Genomic DNA, 17,291 nt, shown 5'->3' with positions numbered 1-17,291 from the left:
CAATTCCAATCTTAGATCCAGAACATTTGTCATTCCCTATATACTACAGCTGTTAAAATTAGGAATTTTGCATGCATGAGACATTTTCAGTTGTATGCACCTTTTCTCTTCCTTCTAAACAATGAAACTGAGGTCAACATTGGGTTTATGTATGTACAGCATGACATATAGGTAGATTACACTCAGCAACTGAAGAATATTTGAAATATTAACAAATGATACCCATGTATCATTACAGTACTATCTCAGAATTTACTTTACTTGCCCAAGGCTAGCGACTGCTCTGCTGTAGCACCACCAAGCCTGAGCCACTTTATACCACTGCACAGGAAATACGTGCACTCATGTTCTTTCTGAAACCTAAATTTTATGCTGTGAACAAAAATTAGGTGCAATGACTGAGGTTTTTTTGATAATTTTGTACAGAAAACTTTATGGAAATTAAGTTCACATAAAAATGCCTCCCTCTCCCTTTTACTCAGATAAGTAGCAGACTTACAGATATTAATGGGTGGCAGATGAAACCATTACTATAAAATAAGGCTTTGCTTTTTTAAAAAAAAATATTCTCAGGTTTGCCTTATATGAAAAAAATAATTTAAAATTCCAAGAATATATGCAAAATACATATGTTGATATGTAACCCTGTATCTCTTGTCTATCTGTACCCAGAGGTGTGTAGAGATCTGTATCTCCTTTTGAGATGTCCTTTTTCTCTAACATTTACTCTTACTCCTTAAGTATGACAAAGCATCTTCTGAATCATAAGCTTTAAGTATTATTTTTTTCATTTAACGCTTTTTATCCTCTCACATTTTAGCTCTACAAGAAAAGATTCTGAAGCTCCTGAAAGGGCTTGTATATCAAGTGTTTCCTGATGATGACTCAACATGTTTGAAGGGTTTGAAGACAGGATGCACTTAGTGTGAGAAATCACATTTACACTCTGTCATACCAAAATCACAGCTGAAAGCATAGCTAATTTATTATCAGAGAAAAGGCAATTATCTGGGGCAGCCAACTATCAAAGCGAATCTGTGAGAGCATCAAACACTGTGGGGCTGCGCACTCCCCTCAAGTGTGCAGGAAGCATACACCTACCCATCCCTTGGTGCACGGGAATTGTTAATTTTTTTTATGTAGCATTATTCCCACTGCTGATTAGGTTAAGAGGACAGCATCACTCACTGTACAAATTAATAATGTATTTTAAATTTAGAGTACAGAATATTGAAAAAATTACAGAAAAGCAACATTTGTATTTCTTCTGGCTACTAAAAAAGACTTGTGTTCTGATTTTCAAATTACGGGTATGAGGTTAAGACACCATTAATGCATGAAGTCATGCAGGTTTCATACTCTTACTCTAGACATAATCTTCATTCCCAATGCATACAAATACATACAATACATCAATAGACTGTGTGGATAATTCAATGTAGTAAAGCTTTCATTTAGTTTTCTAAGCTGATAATTAAAATAACCAGCCATACTGAAATTTGGGAATTATAACAATAAAATCAATTATTTTTAATTTTTGATGACCTATTCTATTTCAAAATATAACTGTGAAAAATAGCTTGTGTGCCTTCAGCTCAGATACAGACACCGCAACTGACAATGCAGCACACATCTGTCCTATTAAACTACTATTTCAGTTTAAAATAATTATTGTAAGATGCCCTTAAACTATAAGTATGCAAAAATTTTTGCTGCTAGCAGAGGTATCATGAAATTGGAAACTGACAGGTAAGATTTTTGAAGGCATGAAATTCAAGAGAGATGTTTTTCATAAAAGTCATATCAATAGCAGTCACAGAGATACACACTTTTTCATACCAAAGCTTAAAAGTAGCACTTCCACAACTTGGAACTCAGACATTTGTAGCAGAACCCGACATATTTAGTGTGCAAATTTCAGGAAATACTGAATTGTTGATCTTTTCTTTCAAATTTTCAAGCAAATGTTACTGTATGTAATGCCAACAAAATTTAGGAGTCAAAGCAGGAATAAGGTACTGGAGTCTACATAATTTTAAAGGATAAAGGGGTTTTTGGTGGATGATTCTGAGATACCCTAGTCCCTGTATACATCAAGAACTGATTCATTGGCTTGAAGGATTGCAGAAGGCTTTCAAATGCTGAAAAGATGGCTAGTCACTCAACTGTCAAGGTCATGAGGAAAAAGGCACCTACTGATGAGAAAGTTCAAGAGCATGTAAGAAATCAGAGGATTACTTGATTTCCTGGGCCTTTATGAAAAGCTGTGTGGCTTTATTCTTTTCCCGAAAACTTCCAAGGCAAGCAATTAAAAGCTGTGCAGAAAACCCTCTCTTGTAAGACTCTACCAGCCTAAATGTGTCTTAAGTCCAAGCCACTGCTATGTGTAACACAAAACTGAAAGGTAGGTGAGAAAGGCATTGTTGGGTTTTAATTAGCTGGTGATTAATGTAGGTGCAGATTTATTTCTGGGCTGATTCTTGATGCCTAAATTCCAAAACAAACCAAACTACTTAACATGTACGAAAATTGCAATTGAAACTGTAAGTCAGAATGGCTTTTATATGGAAGCTATGTGGATAGTTTAATGAAAACAACTGTAACTGCTTAAATACTTATGATAAGTCCATAGGTAAATGGTATGCCAGCTCAGGGCTGTGTATTTCTGAAATCAAAACACAATTAGTCCACTTGAACTTAGAAAGTGACTGTCAAGGAAGGGAAGAACAGTACTGCAAGGAATCCAAGTATGACATTCAGAAAGGTCTCTTATAGCAGTTATCTGAAGGGAACTGGACATTTCCTGTTACCTCTGCATACAAAGTAGTATGGTATTCTATTGCATACACCCGAGTTAGACTAATAAAATAATTTTCTGTTTGAATTGTAATACACTTAAATGTGATGCCAATTCTTCTTCTATTTACTTCAGCTGAGCACTGGGCGTTAAGTTACTGCAAGAATCTTCATTAAATCACCCACGTTCAGTTAAATATTCAGAACACAGAAAATGAAGACTGAATTTGAAAACAGGGTCTCTGTGCTGGCCATGGAGCATTACAGCAAACCCTTACTCGGGAGTGCATCCAAATCCAATGATGTCAGCAGAGATGCCTCAGTGAGAGAGAGCTTGAGGCCACTTACACAAAGAATAAAAAATGCCATGCAGGCTGTGTATCCAATTACAACAGCAACAGTAAATTGCTCTGAACAAATTTGCGTCCACAGGTTAATTGGAGTAAACTAATTGAAAGGGAAAAGGCTGAATTTGTAATAAAACAATCATTGTAAGATTGGAAAATAACTTACCAGGACCCTGAACTCTGACTGCTTGAAAAAATGCAGTAAAATTCTTCAGTGCCTTGAATACCATTAATTCTCTGTTTGGAAGAACACTAGCACAGGGCTTGGAAGATCTGTGCACTATCAGCCTACAGCTTTTCTTCTGTTTCTGAGCAGATGTGAGTAAATTAGGAATAGGAACTTAACTGGCTGCTGTGAATATACTTTAAAACTTGGAAGGTATGCTATATGATAGTAGAACTTTGTGCAACAAGTAAGTGATGTTTCTTTTTGGAAATTTACTTGCTGATGTAGGATTTTTATGACTTTAATATGCAAAAATAGTAAAAAAAAAGTAATACTAATAAAATATTACATCTCTCAATAATAATACTAAAGCATGTCAGCAATTTTCCTGAAATTATGATTCAATAAAGTTGCAATTTTTAACATTAAAGTTGTGCTTAGAAACTTACAGTTTCATTGGAAAACAATTTCTGCTAATGGAAAATTCAAGTGAGGATCCTGCTTTTACCTGCCTAGGAAGCTTCTGTAGGGTTAATTTCCTGCTTACAAAGAATATGCGACTCTAAAGTAAAAAATGCTTTTAAGACATGAAATTATTCATAAGGATTTCCATTTTCTAGCCAGTGCTAATAATACTACTAAACTATAAATGGATTCACAATTAATTGTAACAATCAGGGCTGAGATGCTAGTTAATGTTAAATTTTGAAGTAATCCTGGCTCTGTCATGCTCTTGCAAAGTTCACGGATCCAAGCCCAACTTGAAGACTTCATTTCTAATTGGTGGCATTGAATTAAGAAACTGCACAGTTACCCTGACCTTATTTAAAAGCTGCTGATGTTCCCTTTGCTATTACAGGACGTATATTTGTTTGGTAAGAAAGCAAAGGTTTAGATTTTCAGCCAGTGCAGTAGCAGTTGCATTGAGAAGAACAGGGCAGATTTATACCAGTGGAGGCACTGGCTTATAAGCTTTGCAGATGCTTAATGTAGCCCTCAGGAATGTTTTACTTTCTGCAGCAAATAAGACCACTAATATCTTAATAGTTCAATATGGCCAATAGATATTAATTCTCCTGAAAGTCTGGTGAATACAAAAAGTGTTTTTTAAAACTATGTCTTAAGACAGTCAATATCTTGAAAAAATAGAGCTCTTTGTGAAAAGAGAAATTGATCTTTCTTCAAGATCAGGTAAGCAATAAACATTTGGTTTACCCACCACAGTCATTCCTAATACATCCTAAGAGTTCTGTAAATAAGAAAATTGGTTTTGATGATCTAGGGAGGTGGTATAGTGAGAACTGACAAATCCATACTAAAACTCAGTGTCTCCTACAGCCTTAGGTGTGGAGTTGTTTATATGGTCACTTTTGCATGACAAATTACTGATATAAGTGTCATTAAACCACTAGCAACCATAATAATGTATTTTTAAAATATTAGGCATTAATTAGAGAGTCACACATAACAAGGTTGGAAGGAATTTTAAGAGGACATATAAAGTCCATCTTTCTCTGCCAAGGTTGCACCAAGTACATCCCCTACAATCTGAATAATAAAAATAAGAAAATAAAATTTAATGGGCAAATTATAAAAAGGGAAGATCAGTAGATCAAGTTCTACTTCCATTTTAATGCACATTTCAGTAGCAAAGAATTTGATTTCTGTAAGCTTCAGTCTCCTAGTCTAATAACAAGTTGGATTCATGGACAAAAATACAATAGGAAGATTTCCGTTCAGTTTGCTAAGCACAGTAGACTGAGTTCACTGGAATCTGACCATAATTAATCTACCATTTTATTTCATTTGCCAGAATTTCACATTATTAATATTATGCTCTTCTCAAACCGACACCTGTTCTTGAGCTGTGCAAGCAACTCCCCCTTGCCATTAATTCTGCTTTGGATATTGGCCAGAAAAGTTTTCCCTGTAAGACCATGTTATTTCCTACTGTCTACCAACCTCTATTCCTTAAGAAGAGACTGCATTAGCCTCACAGAAATGCACACCCTGAGGTGTTTTTTTGCACATAGTCACCAACCTGGCAGTGTAACCAGCTACATGCCCTGTGGTCTAATGGGCTTCAATAATCAATGATGAGCTTCATGAAACTCTTATGCATCATATCTTGCATTCCCATAGCACAGTGAAAAAAAATCCTGGAATGAGGGGGGGAGTTCTCATCTTATTGGGTGCAAGAAACTAACTGCATTAGAAAATAAGGTATTCAGCTTTCAAACAAGAACCTTTCTATATAACATATATTCACTGTTGCATTGTGACAACACTACTGTGAAGCATAAGAGTTTGCAAACTAATTTGCATGCAAGCTGTGAGCTGCTTTTGTAGCCTTGAAACTCATAATGTGTAATACTTATTTTCACAATAGCTTTCAAAAATATGGATGGCTTAATTACAGCTTTAAATAATGACATTGCTTAATCATAGAGATCTGTAATCATACAGATAAAGAACCTGAAAGACCTGATTATGTACTGTAGCTGCAGCACATCTTTGTGCTGTCATGCTGTAACTTCAATGTGTCTTAGTAAATTAGATCCATAGTTCGTTCATGATGAAATAATTCTATTACAGTCTACTTTCTTGTTGCTAAATTGCATCAAGCAAGCATGTCAGTTCAGTAACACTTGATGATTACAGTTAGGCAGCACCCTGTGTTTATTTTTCAACTGTATAGCTAGAAAGCTGCTCAGTTTTACATTTTTCGTAATTGTCCATCACATGCTTAAACATATGTATTTCTAGGCTCTGCTATTGCCAAGAGACTATCCAGATGTGGAAAGTAAATCAATGGAAAAACAACACCATACTTTCTTCCTGAACTGTGGACATCCAGAAACCACGGCTCCAGGGCTGTAATAAACAGCTCATGCACATAGGTAAATGAATTTATATTTGTTAATACACGCTATCTCCTAACCTGCATTTGGAATGGTAAAGATGTCAGTCCTACCCTTGTGAAATGCTTCAAACACTTCCTGAATGCTCCAAAGCCAACCTGCTTTTCCTGAAAGATAAACAACATAGAGGCCCTAGGAAATTGCCCAAGTAACAGATCTTGCTCTTCAGCAACATTTTCAAAACAGTTTGTGCACATTTTGTACTAACTAATATTACATTACTAACTAATGTACTACTAAATAACTAATAAATCAGGGACAGTATAAAATATAAATTTTAAAAATAGCCAATAAATAAGAAAACAAATATAACTATTCACCTTCACAGGCATAATTTGATTGAGAGTTTCTGTTCTAGACCTTGTATTTCTAGAGTTTCCTGAGTACTGTAGAAACAAGGCAAGTTAACAAACACTTTAATCCAGCTTGTTTAGGCATATTAATAACTCCTTATCAAGATATTATCTAGATAAGAAATTAAATTGATTTGGGGGCCTTCCCACAGTATACTTTAAGAGTGTAATACTTCTCATTATTTCATGGTGCTATAGTCAGTTTTAAATTCTTTTTCATTCCATACAGTATTTTTTTCCTGTGGTTTTGTGGGTTTTTTTCTCTTCCTTGATTTGATTGAAAAATGGGTGTCTTAGGCTCTAAAGGGCATGTTGGTTGCAGTAGTTTTAACATCTAACTTCCCTAGGTAATGAGCATAACTACGTACGTGAATAAGTTTCTCATGTAAGAGCTGAAAGACAGCACATAATAGGTATCATTTTCAGAAGAGTCAACCCAGCTCACCTTAAGTCTTTGGGAACAGCAGGCCAGCACGAACAGGTTTGAAAATCCTATACCATTGTAATAAAACTGTCACGGTCAGAAAAATGACAAAACTGCAAAATGCAGAATACAAATACAGAAAAACACGTCCAAATAATTTCAAGTAAATGCCAATAGATAAATTATAAAATATTTTCTGCAGGCAGCTCAGTTGCTCCTTAAGGGTCATAGAATTTTTAAAGAAGCACAGAGCAGTCACTGCATTTCACACTGGGCTGGACTGCAGAAATCAGAAATGCACAAAACCAGGCCAATTTATAGGGAATACTTCAGAGATGGCCCAAAGGAATTTTTGTATGTCACAAAGCAAGTTCTTGCCAGCCATTATGATTTGTTTGTCAAGATTTTGTTATTAGCAGTGATATTGCAGTTGCATTAAAAATCTGTATTAAACAAGCTTCTTTCATCTGGAATCTCAAAGAGTATTTTCAGCATTTATCAGCACTGCTGACTTGTCCTTGTGCTAGCAAAAGCTGTTTTGAAGCAAGATGCTGCATAAAAACTTGTCAAAATAGCATCTAAGGATGGAAACTGGTAAATAAACTGTGTCAGAATAGACAGGGCTATAATGTAAGACACTTGGGATACCGTGGATGCTGCAAAGACTTTTAAAGTCTTGGAATTATTTCATCTCTGTTGCAGGATTAGCATGATTCATTTATCATTTATTTTTTACTGGCTCTGTAAAAAAACACCTAACTTCTTTCTGTTGTTTTATTAAAGAGGTATGCATAGAGCAGTGCAGGTCTGCATACCAATTTGTAAAATAAGCAATTAAGAGCATAAGAAACTCTTCTGAGCTTCAAGTAAAAATTAACAACTAAACACCATCATAAAAAAAAAGTTAACTTTCAATAGGGGATCATGTTGGAAAGCATGGGACTGACAAGCCTAAGGTCTTTCATCTAGAAGTGAACTTCAGTGCACAGAGATGATGGAAGCTTGCACCATTCTATCTCCCCTGTATACCCTTAACCCTCTAGGACTGAGAATACTATGTACTTTCCATATATATATTCCCTCTTTTTTTTTTTTCTCTCTGAGTCTCTCAAGGAGGCGGGCACCTAGGGCTTTCATAATGTGAATGATTGTCTTCTCAAAACTAGATGCACAAAATCAACCAATTTCTAAAAATCCAGCATATAAGAAGAACTTTCACTCATAAATGCTGTAATTTAATGGAAATAGCTAATTTAACTATGAAAAGGTCCAGGTACCAAATCCCTTTTGTTTTGCCCTCTTACCATGTAACATACATTTCTTCAAAAGTCAGTTCCTGCTCTATTGTGTCCTTACACAGTAGCTTATTTTAAAAAGTAAATGGGAATGAAGGGCTTGACTAGACAAGACTGCTTTCTACAGGTAGAAGACCCTATTGTGTGTGGTCAGTGAAGGTCTTAAATGCCAACGGAAGGCCTTGCCTTGATCCTTCATCATCTATGTGCACACAAAGAGGTAGAATACATCATATTCAGATTTATCTAAACCTCTTTCTCTAGTTCCTATAATGAAAGTAATTGTTTGGGGCTTTTCTACAATGAAAAGCACTATAGGCTTATTTTGGATTATTCAAAGCAATTTATCTCATCTTAGAAAAGAAACAATAACTTTCTGTATGTTTATCTCTTTTTTGCTGACTTAGAATGACTCCAGATCATGCAGTGCATTCCCTGTTTTTTAATGGGTTCAGTACCAATTTTGCCTGTGGGCTGGAAGACTATTTTCAGTATAACATGGGTATAAAACAGAAAATAATTTCCTATTGTGAATAAAAACAAGTAGATTAAAAAAAATGTTCATCCATGGCTAAGATCCCTTCTTCCACTCAAAGAAGTATTCCTATTCTGTTGATTTAGCGGAAGGAAAAATACCTCTTGGCTTGATTGCCCTCAATATTAGTACAAGAAATGTAATATCCATGATGAACAGAGCGTGAAATACACTGTGCATTGTCCTATTTAATGTTATGTTTTCCACCACCAAAGGCTTGAATGCCCTGGTTCATTACTCAAACTATTATTTTTATTTGGTTCTGTGCAGATTATAGAAAACAGCAGTTAAAATGGACAGAAATTGAGGGAGAGAGTTCTCACTATATAACCAGAAATGGGGAACACACAAGAATTGTCACTTCTTATGGCAGAAATTCGAGGATCAAAAGAGGTTTTTCCTGTGGATGACAATGAGAGGAAGGGGCAGTAGTTCGAACTTTTACAACAGAGTTGCTAACAGAGCTCCCTGAAGTGCTTTTGGAAATATCTTTGCATTGAAAGAAAAAGAAGTGAGAAGACTTGATTATTATTTTTTTTTTTTAATATCTCTAGGGTGAAATTCTGCCCTTGTTAAAATCAACGAACATTTTCCCACTGATTTCAACAGAAATCCATTTCTAATATACATAATCTCATTATAAACTGATCTCTTTTGCAATCCTGGCATACCTGCACCAAGGAATTTTACAAGGCTGGACATAGCACTGGTGGCTGAAGGGAAACATGATCAGAGATGTAAGTTAAGAAGTTCACCAACTCCCAAGTCTCCAAGGGTACTTTTGTGCTGTATGGAGATCAGAAAGCTCAGGCCCTTACCAGACCCATCTCACATGCCGTTATTTCCTGTGTGCAACAAGAGGCTGTACAATCTGATCATTTTCTTAAAACCAGTCACACGTCCACAAGATGAGCGTATAGGCATATGAGCATCCCAATAGTAGGGAACCCTAAAATAAATTATCACAGCTTTCCAAGAAAAACAAAGAAAAAGTTTTTATATTTCATATGTTATTCTTAGATGGCCCAAATTTATATTTGGCTGCCTAAATAATTCACTTAAAATCACATCTACGTTCCTACCCATTTGAGACAATTAGATGATGATTTAGGTGCCTTTTACTGACTTTGGTGACAAAACTTTTCATAATAGGTTCTCAGGTTTAAGAGTGTCTTATAGTTAAGTATGAGAAAAGAAATGATAAAAAAGTTGACAAGCACATCATGATACTCAATTTAAACCTTTGCATGGGAAATTCAGAAAAAAGGTGAAAAAAAGGTCATGATTCTGAAACAAAGGAAACACCTGCACTTCCAAGGAAATGGGAATAAGTAAAAGGAAGGAAACACCTCTAATCGGGCATAACTGTTGCAGTTGTTTGGGAAAACCATGCAGTTTTTATTACCCAGCATGCATTATAGACTTGATACTGATTTTCTTTAACATGGTTCCTTCCATACCTTTTCTTCCAGATATTACTACTAATGGATTCTCTTACAACTAAGACAGTTAATTTCCAAAAGGATGAAAGTGGGGGAAAAAAACAAACTACATCAATTTCTGTTTTCCCTGTGTTTCTTGTAAGTAACAAGGATACCTTCATTCTAAAGTCTGTTACCTCTGATTATTAGCACGTTTTGCAGACATAATCATCTCATGTGTTAGCAGTTCAATACTAAAGGCACATATGCCCAGGATTATGACACTCTCAGGTCATGCATCCTTAGCACAATAAGTAAAAAATTAGCTTAGCAAAGTCCATTAAGTGTAAAGTAGCAAATAGGCCTAAATATACTGAAAGCCATACTGAAAATAAATCCTTAGGTCTATGACCTAACTTAAAGACACAATCTTCCCAGAGCTAACTTGGCAGCCACTACTGTGTGGAGGTTTCAGACGCTTGCTATTCGTGACACTTACGATGGCTGCATGTATCACAAGGTTTCAGATGCACTGCTCAGGTGCAGCTATATAAAATGTTACATGACTCCTTGTATTCAGCCAGGAATGGAGTCCGCAACTAAGATGTGTGCCACACCCACCTGCCACAGAAACAAGATCTAGAAAATTAAATTAGATTTGGAATTACAATAAACTCATATTCTTGGTCAGTGCCTTGAAAGAATAAGTATTCTTGAGGACTAGGTAGAGCCCAAAGCAGCTGGTATAACAAATTTTACTACTCTGCGGTAAGAATGATAAATGATTTCACTAGTTTGTGCTTCACCCTATTCCAAGGTCACCAGATTCCTCTCAGAAAAAAACAAGCTACAGATTGTTGTCACAATCATAAAGTGAGCTAATCAATAAAGTACTCTGCCACATTTTACTCTACTATGGCTGTGCTTGGTACTAACCCTTGAACTTCTTCCAGAGTCATACATGCAATGGCATCTACAGCATCCCATATCACAGTGCAGTGCAGGTGGTGAGAAACTGTACAACAGGTAGGTACAGCTTAATTCCCATACTTTTCTTAAAAAACCAAGGAATCTGAGGGTATGCCACTAAAGAATGAACAGTTCCAAAGGTGAGATTTCCAGAGGTATTTCAGTATCTAAATATGCAAATATTCAACTAGCAGGATTTTCAGAAGTGTCTAGAGCACTTAATCTACTTGTCAAAATCTAGCCCTAACTTCTTTTCATATTGAGATCCAGAGGAGTTTGTAGCGGGACGCTAACTTGCTTTTTGATGTGGTTTTAAAATATCCTGTGCTTTCTAAGGTAGACCACTCCAGGTAGATATTTAGAAGCTGGCATAATTTTACTACTTTGAAGTGAAAATTTCTGACTGCCTTGTCTTCAAAACCATGCAAGTTCCTTACCAGCCCATTATTCACATGTGTTTTATTTTCAGTTTCTTTTAATTTACTCCACCGTATGGGCCAGATGGAGCTTTGAAGTAGAGGTAAAGAAGCAATCTTTACCAGGTCCCTTCATGAAAAAACTTACAACAGTATCACCACGACAATATAAATTAATCATCATGGAAGTCTGGTCACACAACCCATAACGAACTTTATTTATACTTTAATCTTACATTCTTTTTCAGCTAGAAAGAGCAGTTGAAAATATACTGTGGAAATGAATTGACAGTAGCTGAATGAAAGGAAATTAATGATGTGAGCTAAAAGATCTTTTCTATCTCTAGTTTCCATCATATAGGAGTTTTCAATACTAGTTAGGAAGGTTCTCCCTTCAGTGCCCAACTGCAGCTCAACTTTTCTGTAGTGCTACAATTTGGGAGCATATTTTAGGTTACGCAAATAATTATTGGCAGACAGTGAAATAATACAGTTTAGAACCAAACAGTAAAAATAAAAAAAAGTTAATATGTCAAGCGCTACTTTGGACTGCCTTTAGTATATGCTCTTGCTGAGATGGCTTCAACAAAATAACTTCTCTCCAGAAACATAACTCAGAGTACACTCGATTAAATCTCAAAATATCTCCAAGGACTTATTCAGTTATCCCTAAGTTGAAATCCTTCGGTTCCTTTAGGATTTACATCACAAACAATGAGTTCCTGTCACCATATATTTAGGATTCTACTTAAATTTCTAGCTGAAGGTGTGAGAAGTTGTCTGCTGGTGCAAGTCCCCTAGGTTTATTAATTTCAGACAAAATCTGTAGACTTGCCCAAGGTATTCTTTATCCCTTGTTAGAGAAAAAATGGCACTTGCACTTAACTAGTTAGATACACACAGTCTTAGCATGTTGCTTTGAAACAAATAACCCTCAAATTCAAACACATTTCCCAAATCAATAGACGATCCAGAAGTAGATTTCTGAGATGAGCAGCACTTTCTGCAAGGAAAAGATAGTGTCAGAATAGAAATGTAAAGAATATATGTTGCTCATCAATAACAGGGATGCTAATCATACACTAAATTTGCTTGATAAGAAAAAACAATAGTTCAGGATACACTGGATTTTTTGTGATATAAGAAAGAAAAAATAATCGGAAAGATGTTAGCATTCCTGTACTTTCCATTTTATGCCATTTTCCTGTCGTTTTTTTTAAAGTATAGAAATGATGTGGAGAAAGTAGAGTAAGAAAAAAGTAATTGTAGATGGCAGTAGAGATGAAAAAGTTCTTTCACACAATCAAATACATCCCCCATGAATGGAAAATTATCTTTGACAGTACATTTTTCAGTATTTTGTCATGGCTAAATTATAGGAGTTACACACAAATTTCATTTACTGAGAGGACATTGGTCCTTTCTCATTGTAAGGATATCGAAGTTGATTGCTTTCAAATTTCAAAGTCAAAATACTTTACATAAACTTTATATTGTCATTAATTTAGATGCTTAGTATACAGTTTAGAAATACAAATCCATTTTCAGCACTCAGAACAGCATTATCTGAGGTGACATCAGTTACTTATGACTTGTAATCTTCAATATGATTTAATGTAAATTTTCCCCTCTCTAAACACTGTAAGATCTCATATCAAGTACAGCAGAAACTGCTTCCAAACTGGTTAATGATTTCTTAACACATTCATCTGATAATCACAACAAAGATCATCTTTTTATATGCATATTGAAGGTGAATTAGGAAAGTAACCATTCCTATATCTACATCTTCAATATCGTAATTTTGACTCAAAGACATGAAGAAACTTGCTTTGAGAAAATACTATTTTGCTGAAGTCTGTCTTCTTTCATCCAAATGATCCTTATCCTGCTTAGAATTAATAAATCTATGAAAGGCAACTCTTATCTCTTTAATAATAATTTCTTTGCTATATACTCTTCATAATAAGGAGAAATTACATACGGCACAGCAGATGAAAGTAAAATTCTGCAGATTAGGTTTACAGTATATTACAAATGCCTTTCTGTGTGTCGGCATACTCTTTATTATAAAGGTTTCCATCACTTCCATTGTGCTGATTAAGTATATATTTTTTTTAATGATAAATGGAAAACTTTTAGGGAACTATATGCAATGTCATGTCTCTATCCATTGCTGAAGGATATAAACCTCTACTTACTGTTTAAAATGACTCAATTAAAAAACCTACTGTATAAAATGATTCAATCAAGTTAACTCATTTATCTCTTTTCATGTGGATCCCAATTAGAGTCATAACAGTTACAAGTTGCAACATAATTGCAGTAGACTTCCAATTTCCCAAAGCAGTTACCCTAGGATTTGAGTCCTCCTCTATGATTTCTAAAGGGGATGAAGAGAAGGATGGGTTACAGATAAGAGAAAACCACAGGTACCTGATCCAGTTTCCAGTGGAACTCCGCAGGACGAAAGGTGTCAGCCTGATCAAAGTCTTTGCGCAACAGAAATACTAATCGGCAGTTGTGTACGTACAGGGCATAGTGATGTCGGTTCATCTCTGAAAGGAGGGACCAACAAGATCAGTGATCTGAACTATCAGCAACCCTTTTTTTTCTTTAGATGATTGTGTCTGAAAGCAATATACAGCTAAAAGACAAAAACCAACCAAATAAAAAAATCCAAAATAATTGACATTTCTCAATATCATGGATGATTTTGTTTCTCTGGGAAGCCACATATGGTAACCATCTTCCTGAATTACGCTGTATTAGTTTTGTTTATGGAAGTGTTATGTCCAAACTAATAAATAAAATCCAAATTAATACTTAATCTAACTAATTTCAATGAAGAATTAGAACTGTTTTTCCCAATCTAAATCATAAAAAAAAGTAAACCTAATTTAATTATTTTATCAACCAATTCCTGAAAAATCTACAGACATGTTCACAGAGATTATCCAAGAAGAGAACCAATGTTGAAACTAAGGTAGACATCAGTCCCCTCAATAAGCTATCAAGTCAGCAATGCTTAGAGTGGCACCATCTGTGCTTAGTAACCAAATTAAATGAGAAGAGATGGTAACACTCTACTAACTTTGTTATGCCCTTTGACTAACGTTTTTTCAATACACAGGCTCACCTGTCTTGTCAGAGTTGCAGAGAATAGTCTCTTTCTCAGCTCTTAATCCTGGACTAGGTCCATGTTTCATCCACAGAGTGATGGTGAAATGATCAGTTAAATTCTTCGGGACTATTCCATCTGGGATTTTGGCTCCTTGCTTTCCATCAAATTTAAAAATCATGTCATTGTTATCCATGAGAAGCCCAGCTGTCCAGTTAGTTATTGCACTTGGAGATGGTAACAGGTCAATGGCACCTGAGGAAGCTCCTGCAAATGATATATAATGAATAACATGATGAGAGACTAATGAAAAAGCTGTGAAGATTAATTTAATATAGGCCAGGGTTCTGAGTCATGCTCTTTAGATTATCTTTACTACCCAAATTGTCCTACTAACTTCACTGTCAAATCACATACACATTATAAAATACCAACCACAGTAAGCCAGTAGGAGTTATCTAGATTAAATGCATTGCACAGAAAACTACAGAAAATATTTTAAAGTTATCTTTCTTGAAACTTCTCATTATTTTCTAAAACTCATTAATGACATTTCTTCAGTTATTTCGAGAACTGCTAAGACTAAAACCAAATTCTCTCCATCCAGCTGGGAAGCTTTGTATCTTCCCTCCCTGATAGCATGGATATACACGATATGTGGGGGTGATGTGTTGCAAAATACAGTACAGTGGGATGAATCTAGGACATGTCACCTAATATCCAGTAGACATCCATGGATATTCATGATAATGTTAGTGTGAATGTCAATACATACAGAGTATTCACCCTAAAACATACATCACTTTAATGCTGGCTTCTGGCAGATACGTGATGGTTGTAACTCCATACGTTCTTGTCTAATGATAGATCTAAGACTTTTAAGTGGTAGTCACAATTCAGATTAGCACGCCCCTCCTCCAACCCAAAAGTAAATCATTAACAAAGTGGTCCCCAGCTACACAGTATTTGGTTGTTAGAATTAATTGGGAAAAACAAAAAACAGAAATGGAAAACACTGTGGTGCCAAGATCTGATAAAATAGCACAATTCTTTACAGCTCTGTGTTTTGTTACAGCTTAACAATTATCACTTTTAAAAACATGTAATGAGCTAACCAGAGCCTTTACTTAGCTGCTGAAAGATATCATTTAGCAGAAAGTATGCTTCCCAGAGTAAAAAGCACAAACAGTCTTTGTATTCTTGTTGATGCTTTGTCAAGCAAGAATATGGTGAACAAACTGCAACTGCATAAAAAATCCCACACTAGTAAGTTATCCCAGCCTCCTTCAGCATCCAAGGAGAGAAAAAAAGATCCCAACTCTCTGCAGCAGTGTAGAATTTTAAGCCAAGAATGTATGGAATTGTACCCTAGGGGTTTTTTTTAAAAAGTATTATAGTAATGATATGAAAACATTCATATCATTCAGTAACTGAATTTCTTAGACAATTCCCCCAGATTTATTACTGTAAAATGATGTTATTTTGAAGTGATAGTAATATCAAACCTAACATCTACATATTTAGAATTTGAGCACAGAGACAAGATGTATTTATTTTATAAATTGTAATTCTGGATAATACACCACACTGCACTGCTTAATACACAGGTGTTATCAACAGGAATACATCAAAATCAACTTATCTAGATGGCACAATTTGTGATAAACTTTCTATTTTTTTCTTAATTCAAGCCACTAAAAAATAAAATTACTTGCACAGGACATAAGTAGAACCATAATTTTCTCAATCAATTTCCTTTTCTGTTAATCTTTATGATAATTTTCTAAACTTACAGGAGGAACAGAAATTGCTTGCACCGTGATGTATATCAAAGGAAATATGCTTTTAAATGGGCACATGCTTATATTGGGTAAATTATGGGCTCAAAGAAGCAGCTTTATGCTTCCCTCTCTCTATTTGGAAAGATCTATTTTTTCCACTGGAATGAATCTGTGGAAAAACTCCAAAATGGAAGTCTCTCATATTGCTTGTTAAACTCTGATTCAGCAAGATACTCAAGTAAACTACCTTATTTTCCCAGCTGAAGGTCAGGCTTGTGTAAGAGCATTTGGGTAATCAGTACCAAGCTCAACAGGTTCTACTTTATCTGCCCATATTTTTATGGAGATTTATGGGTTACTTTGGAAACTCTTCCTGTTAGCATGTGTTAATCCTGCCCTGAGAACAACTATTGGATTATGTGCTTGGGAGATTTAGTTGGAAGAAATCATACTGTTTCGATCCTAATAAATCCAACCAGCATCCCAAGCTGCTCAGCCATGTACATACACAGACCTGGAGCAATACAAACGGGATGTATCTGGAGGTGTTCCCAGAAGAGTCTTATCATGCTACTGGATCAGTGCCCTTCCAAAATGTAGTGGCTGATGCCCTTCTCTTCTAAAATGTTTCCAGAACGATGCAGGAGCCACTGCATTAAGCACAGTTTTTGACTGAGACCCCTGAGGTACACCTTGCATATTAAAGTGCTTGTTTTCACAAGCAGCTTAGTGAATTGGCCCCACCT

The 17,291-nt window shown here is 35.5% G+C and overlaps 1 protein-coding gene across 3 annotated transcripts in view; it reads right to left on the bottom strand.

The window, feature by feature from the left end:
- Window positions 1–17,291, bottom strand: part of CLSTN2 (calsyntenin 2) — a 434,458-nt gene that overhangs the window by 61,372 nt on the left and 355,795 nt on the right. For all 3 annotated transcript variants that reach the window (XM_052803658.1, XM_052803659.1, XM_052803660.1), the window contains exons 7-8: window positions 14,783–15,031; window positions 14,080–14,201 (exon numbers count right to left, since the gene is read on the bottom strand). In XM_052803658.1, the coding sequence (XP_052659618.1) occupies window positions 14,080–14,201; window positions 14,783–15,031 (371 nt within the window). The remainder of the gene's footprint in view (window positions 1–14,079; window positions 14,202–14,782; window positions 15,032–17,291) is intronic.

This window comes from Harpia harpyja, chromosome 12 (genome assembly GCF_026419915.1).
Source record: "Harpia harpyja isolate bHarHar1 chromosome 12, bHarHar1 primary haplotype, whole genome shotgun sequence".
NCBI classification, from domain to species: Eukaryota; Metazoa; Chordata; class Aves; order Accipitriformes; family Accipitridae; genus Harpia; species Harpia harpyja.
The sequence above is the reverse complement of the archived record's forward strand: the minus strand, read 5'-3'. Positions and strand labels throughout refer to the sequence as shown.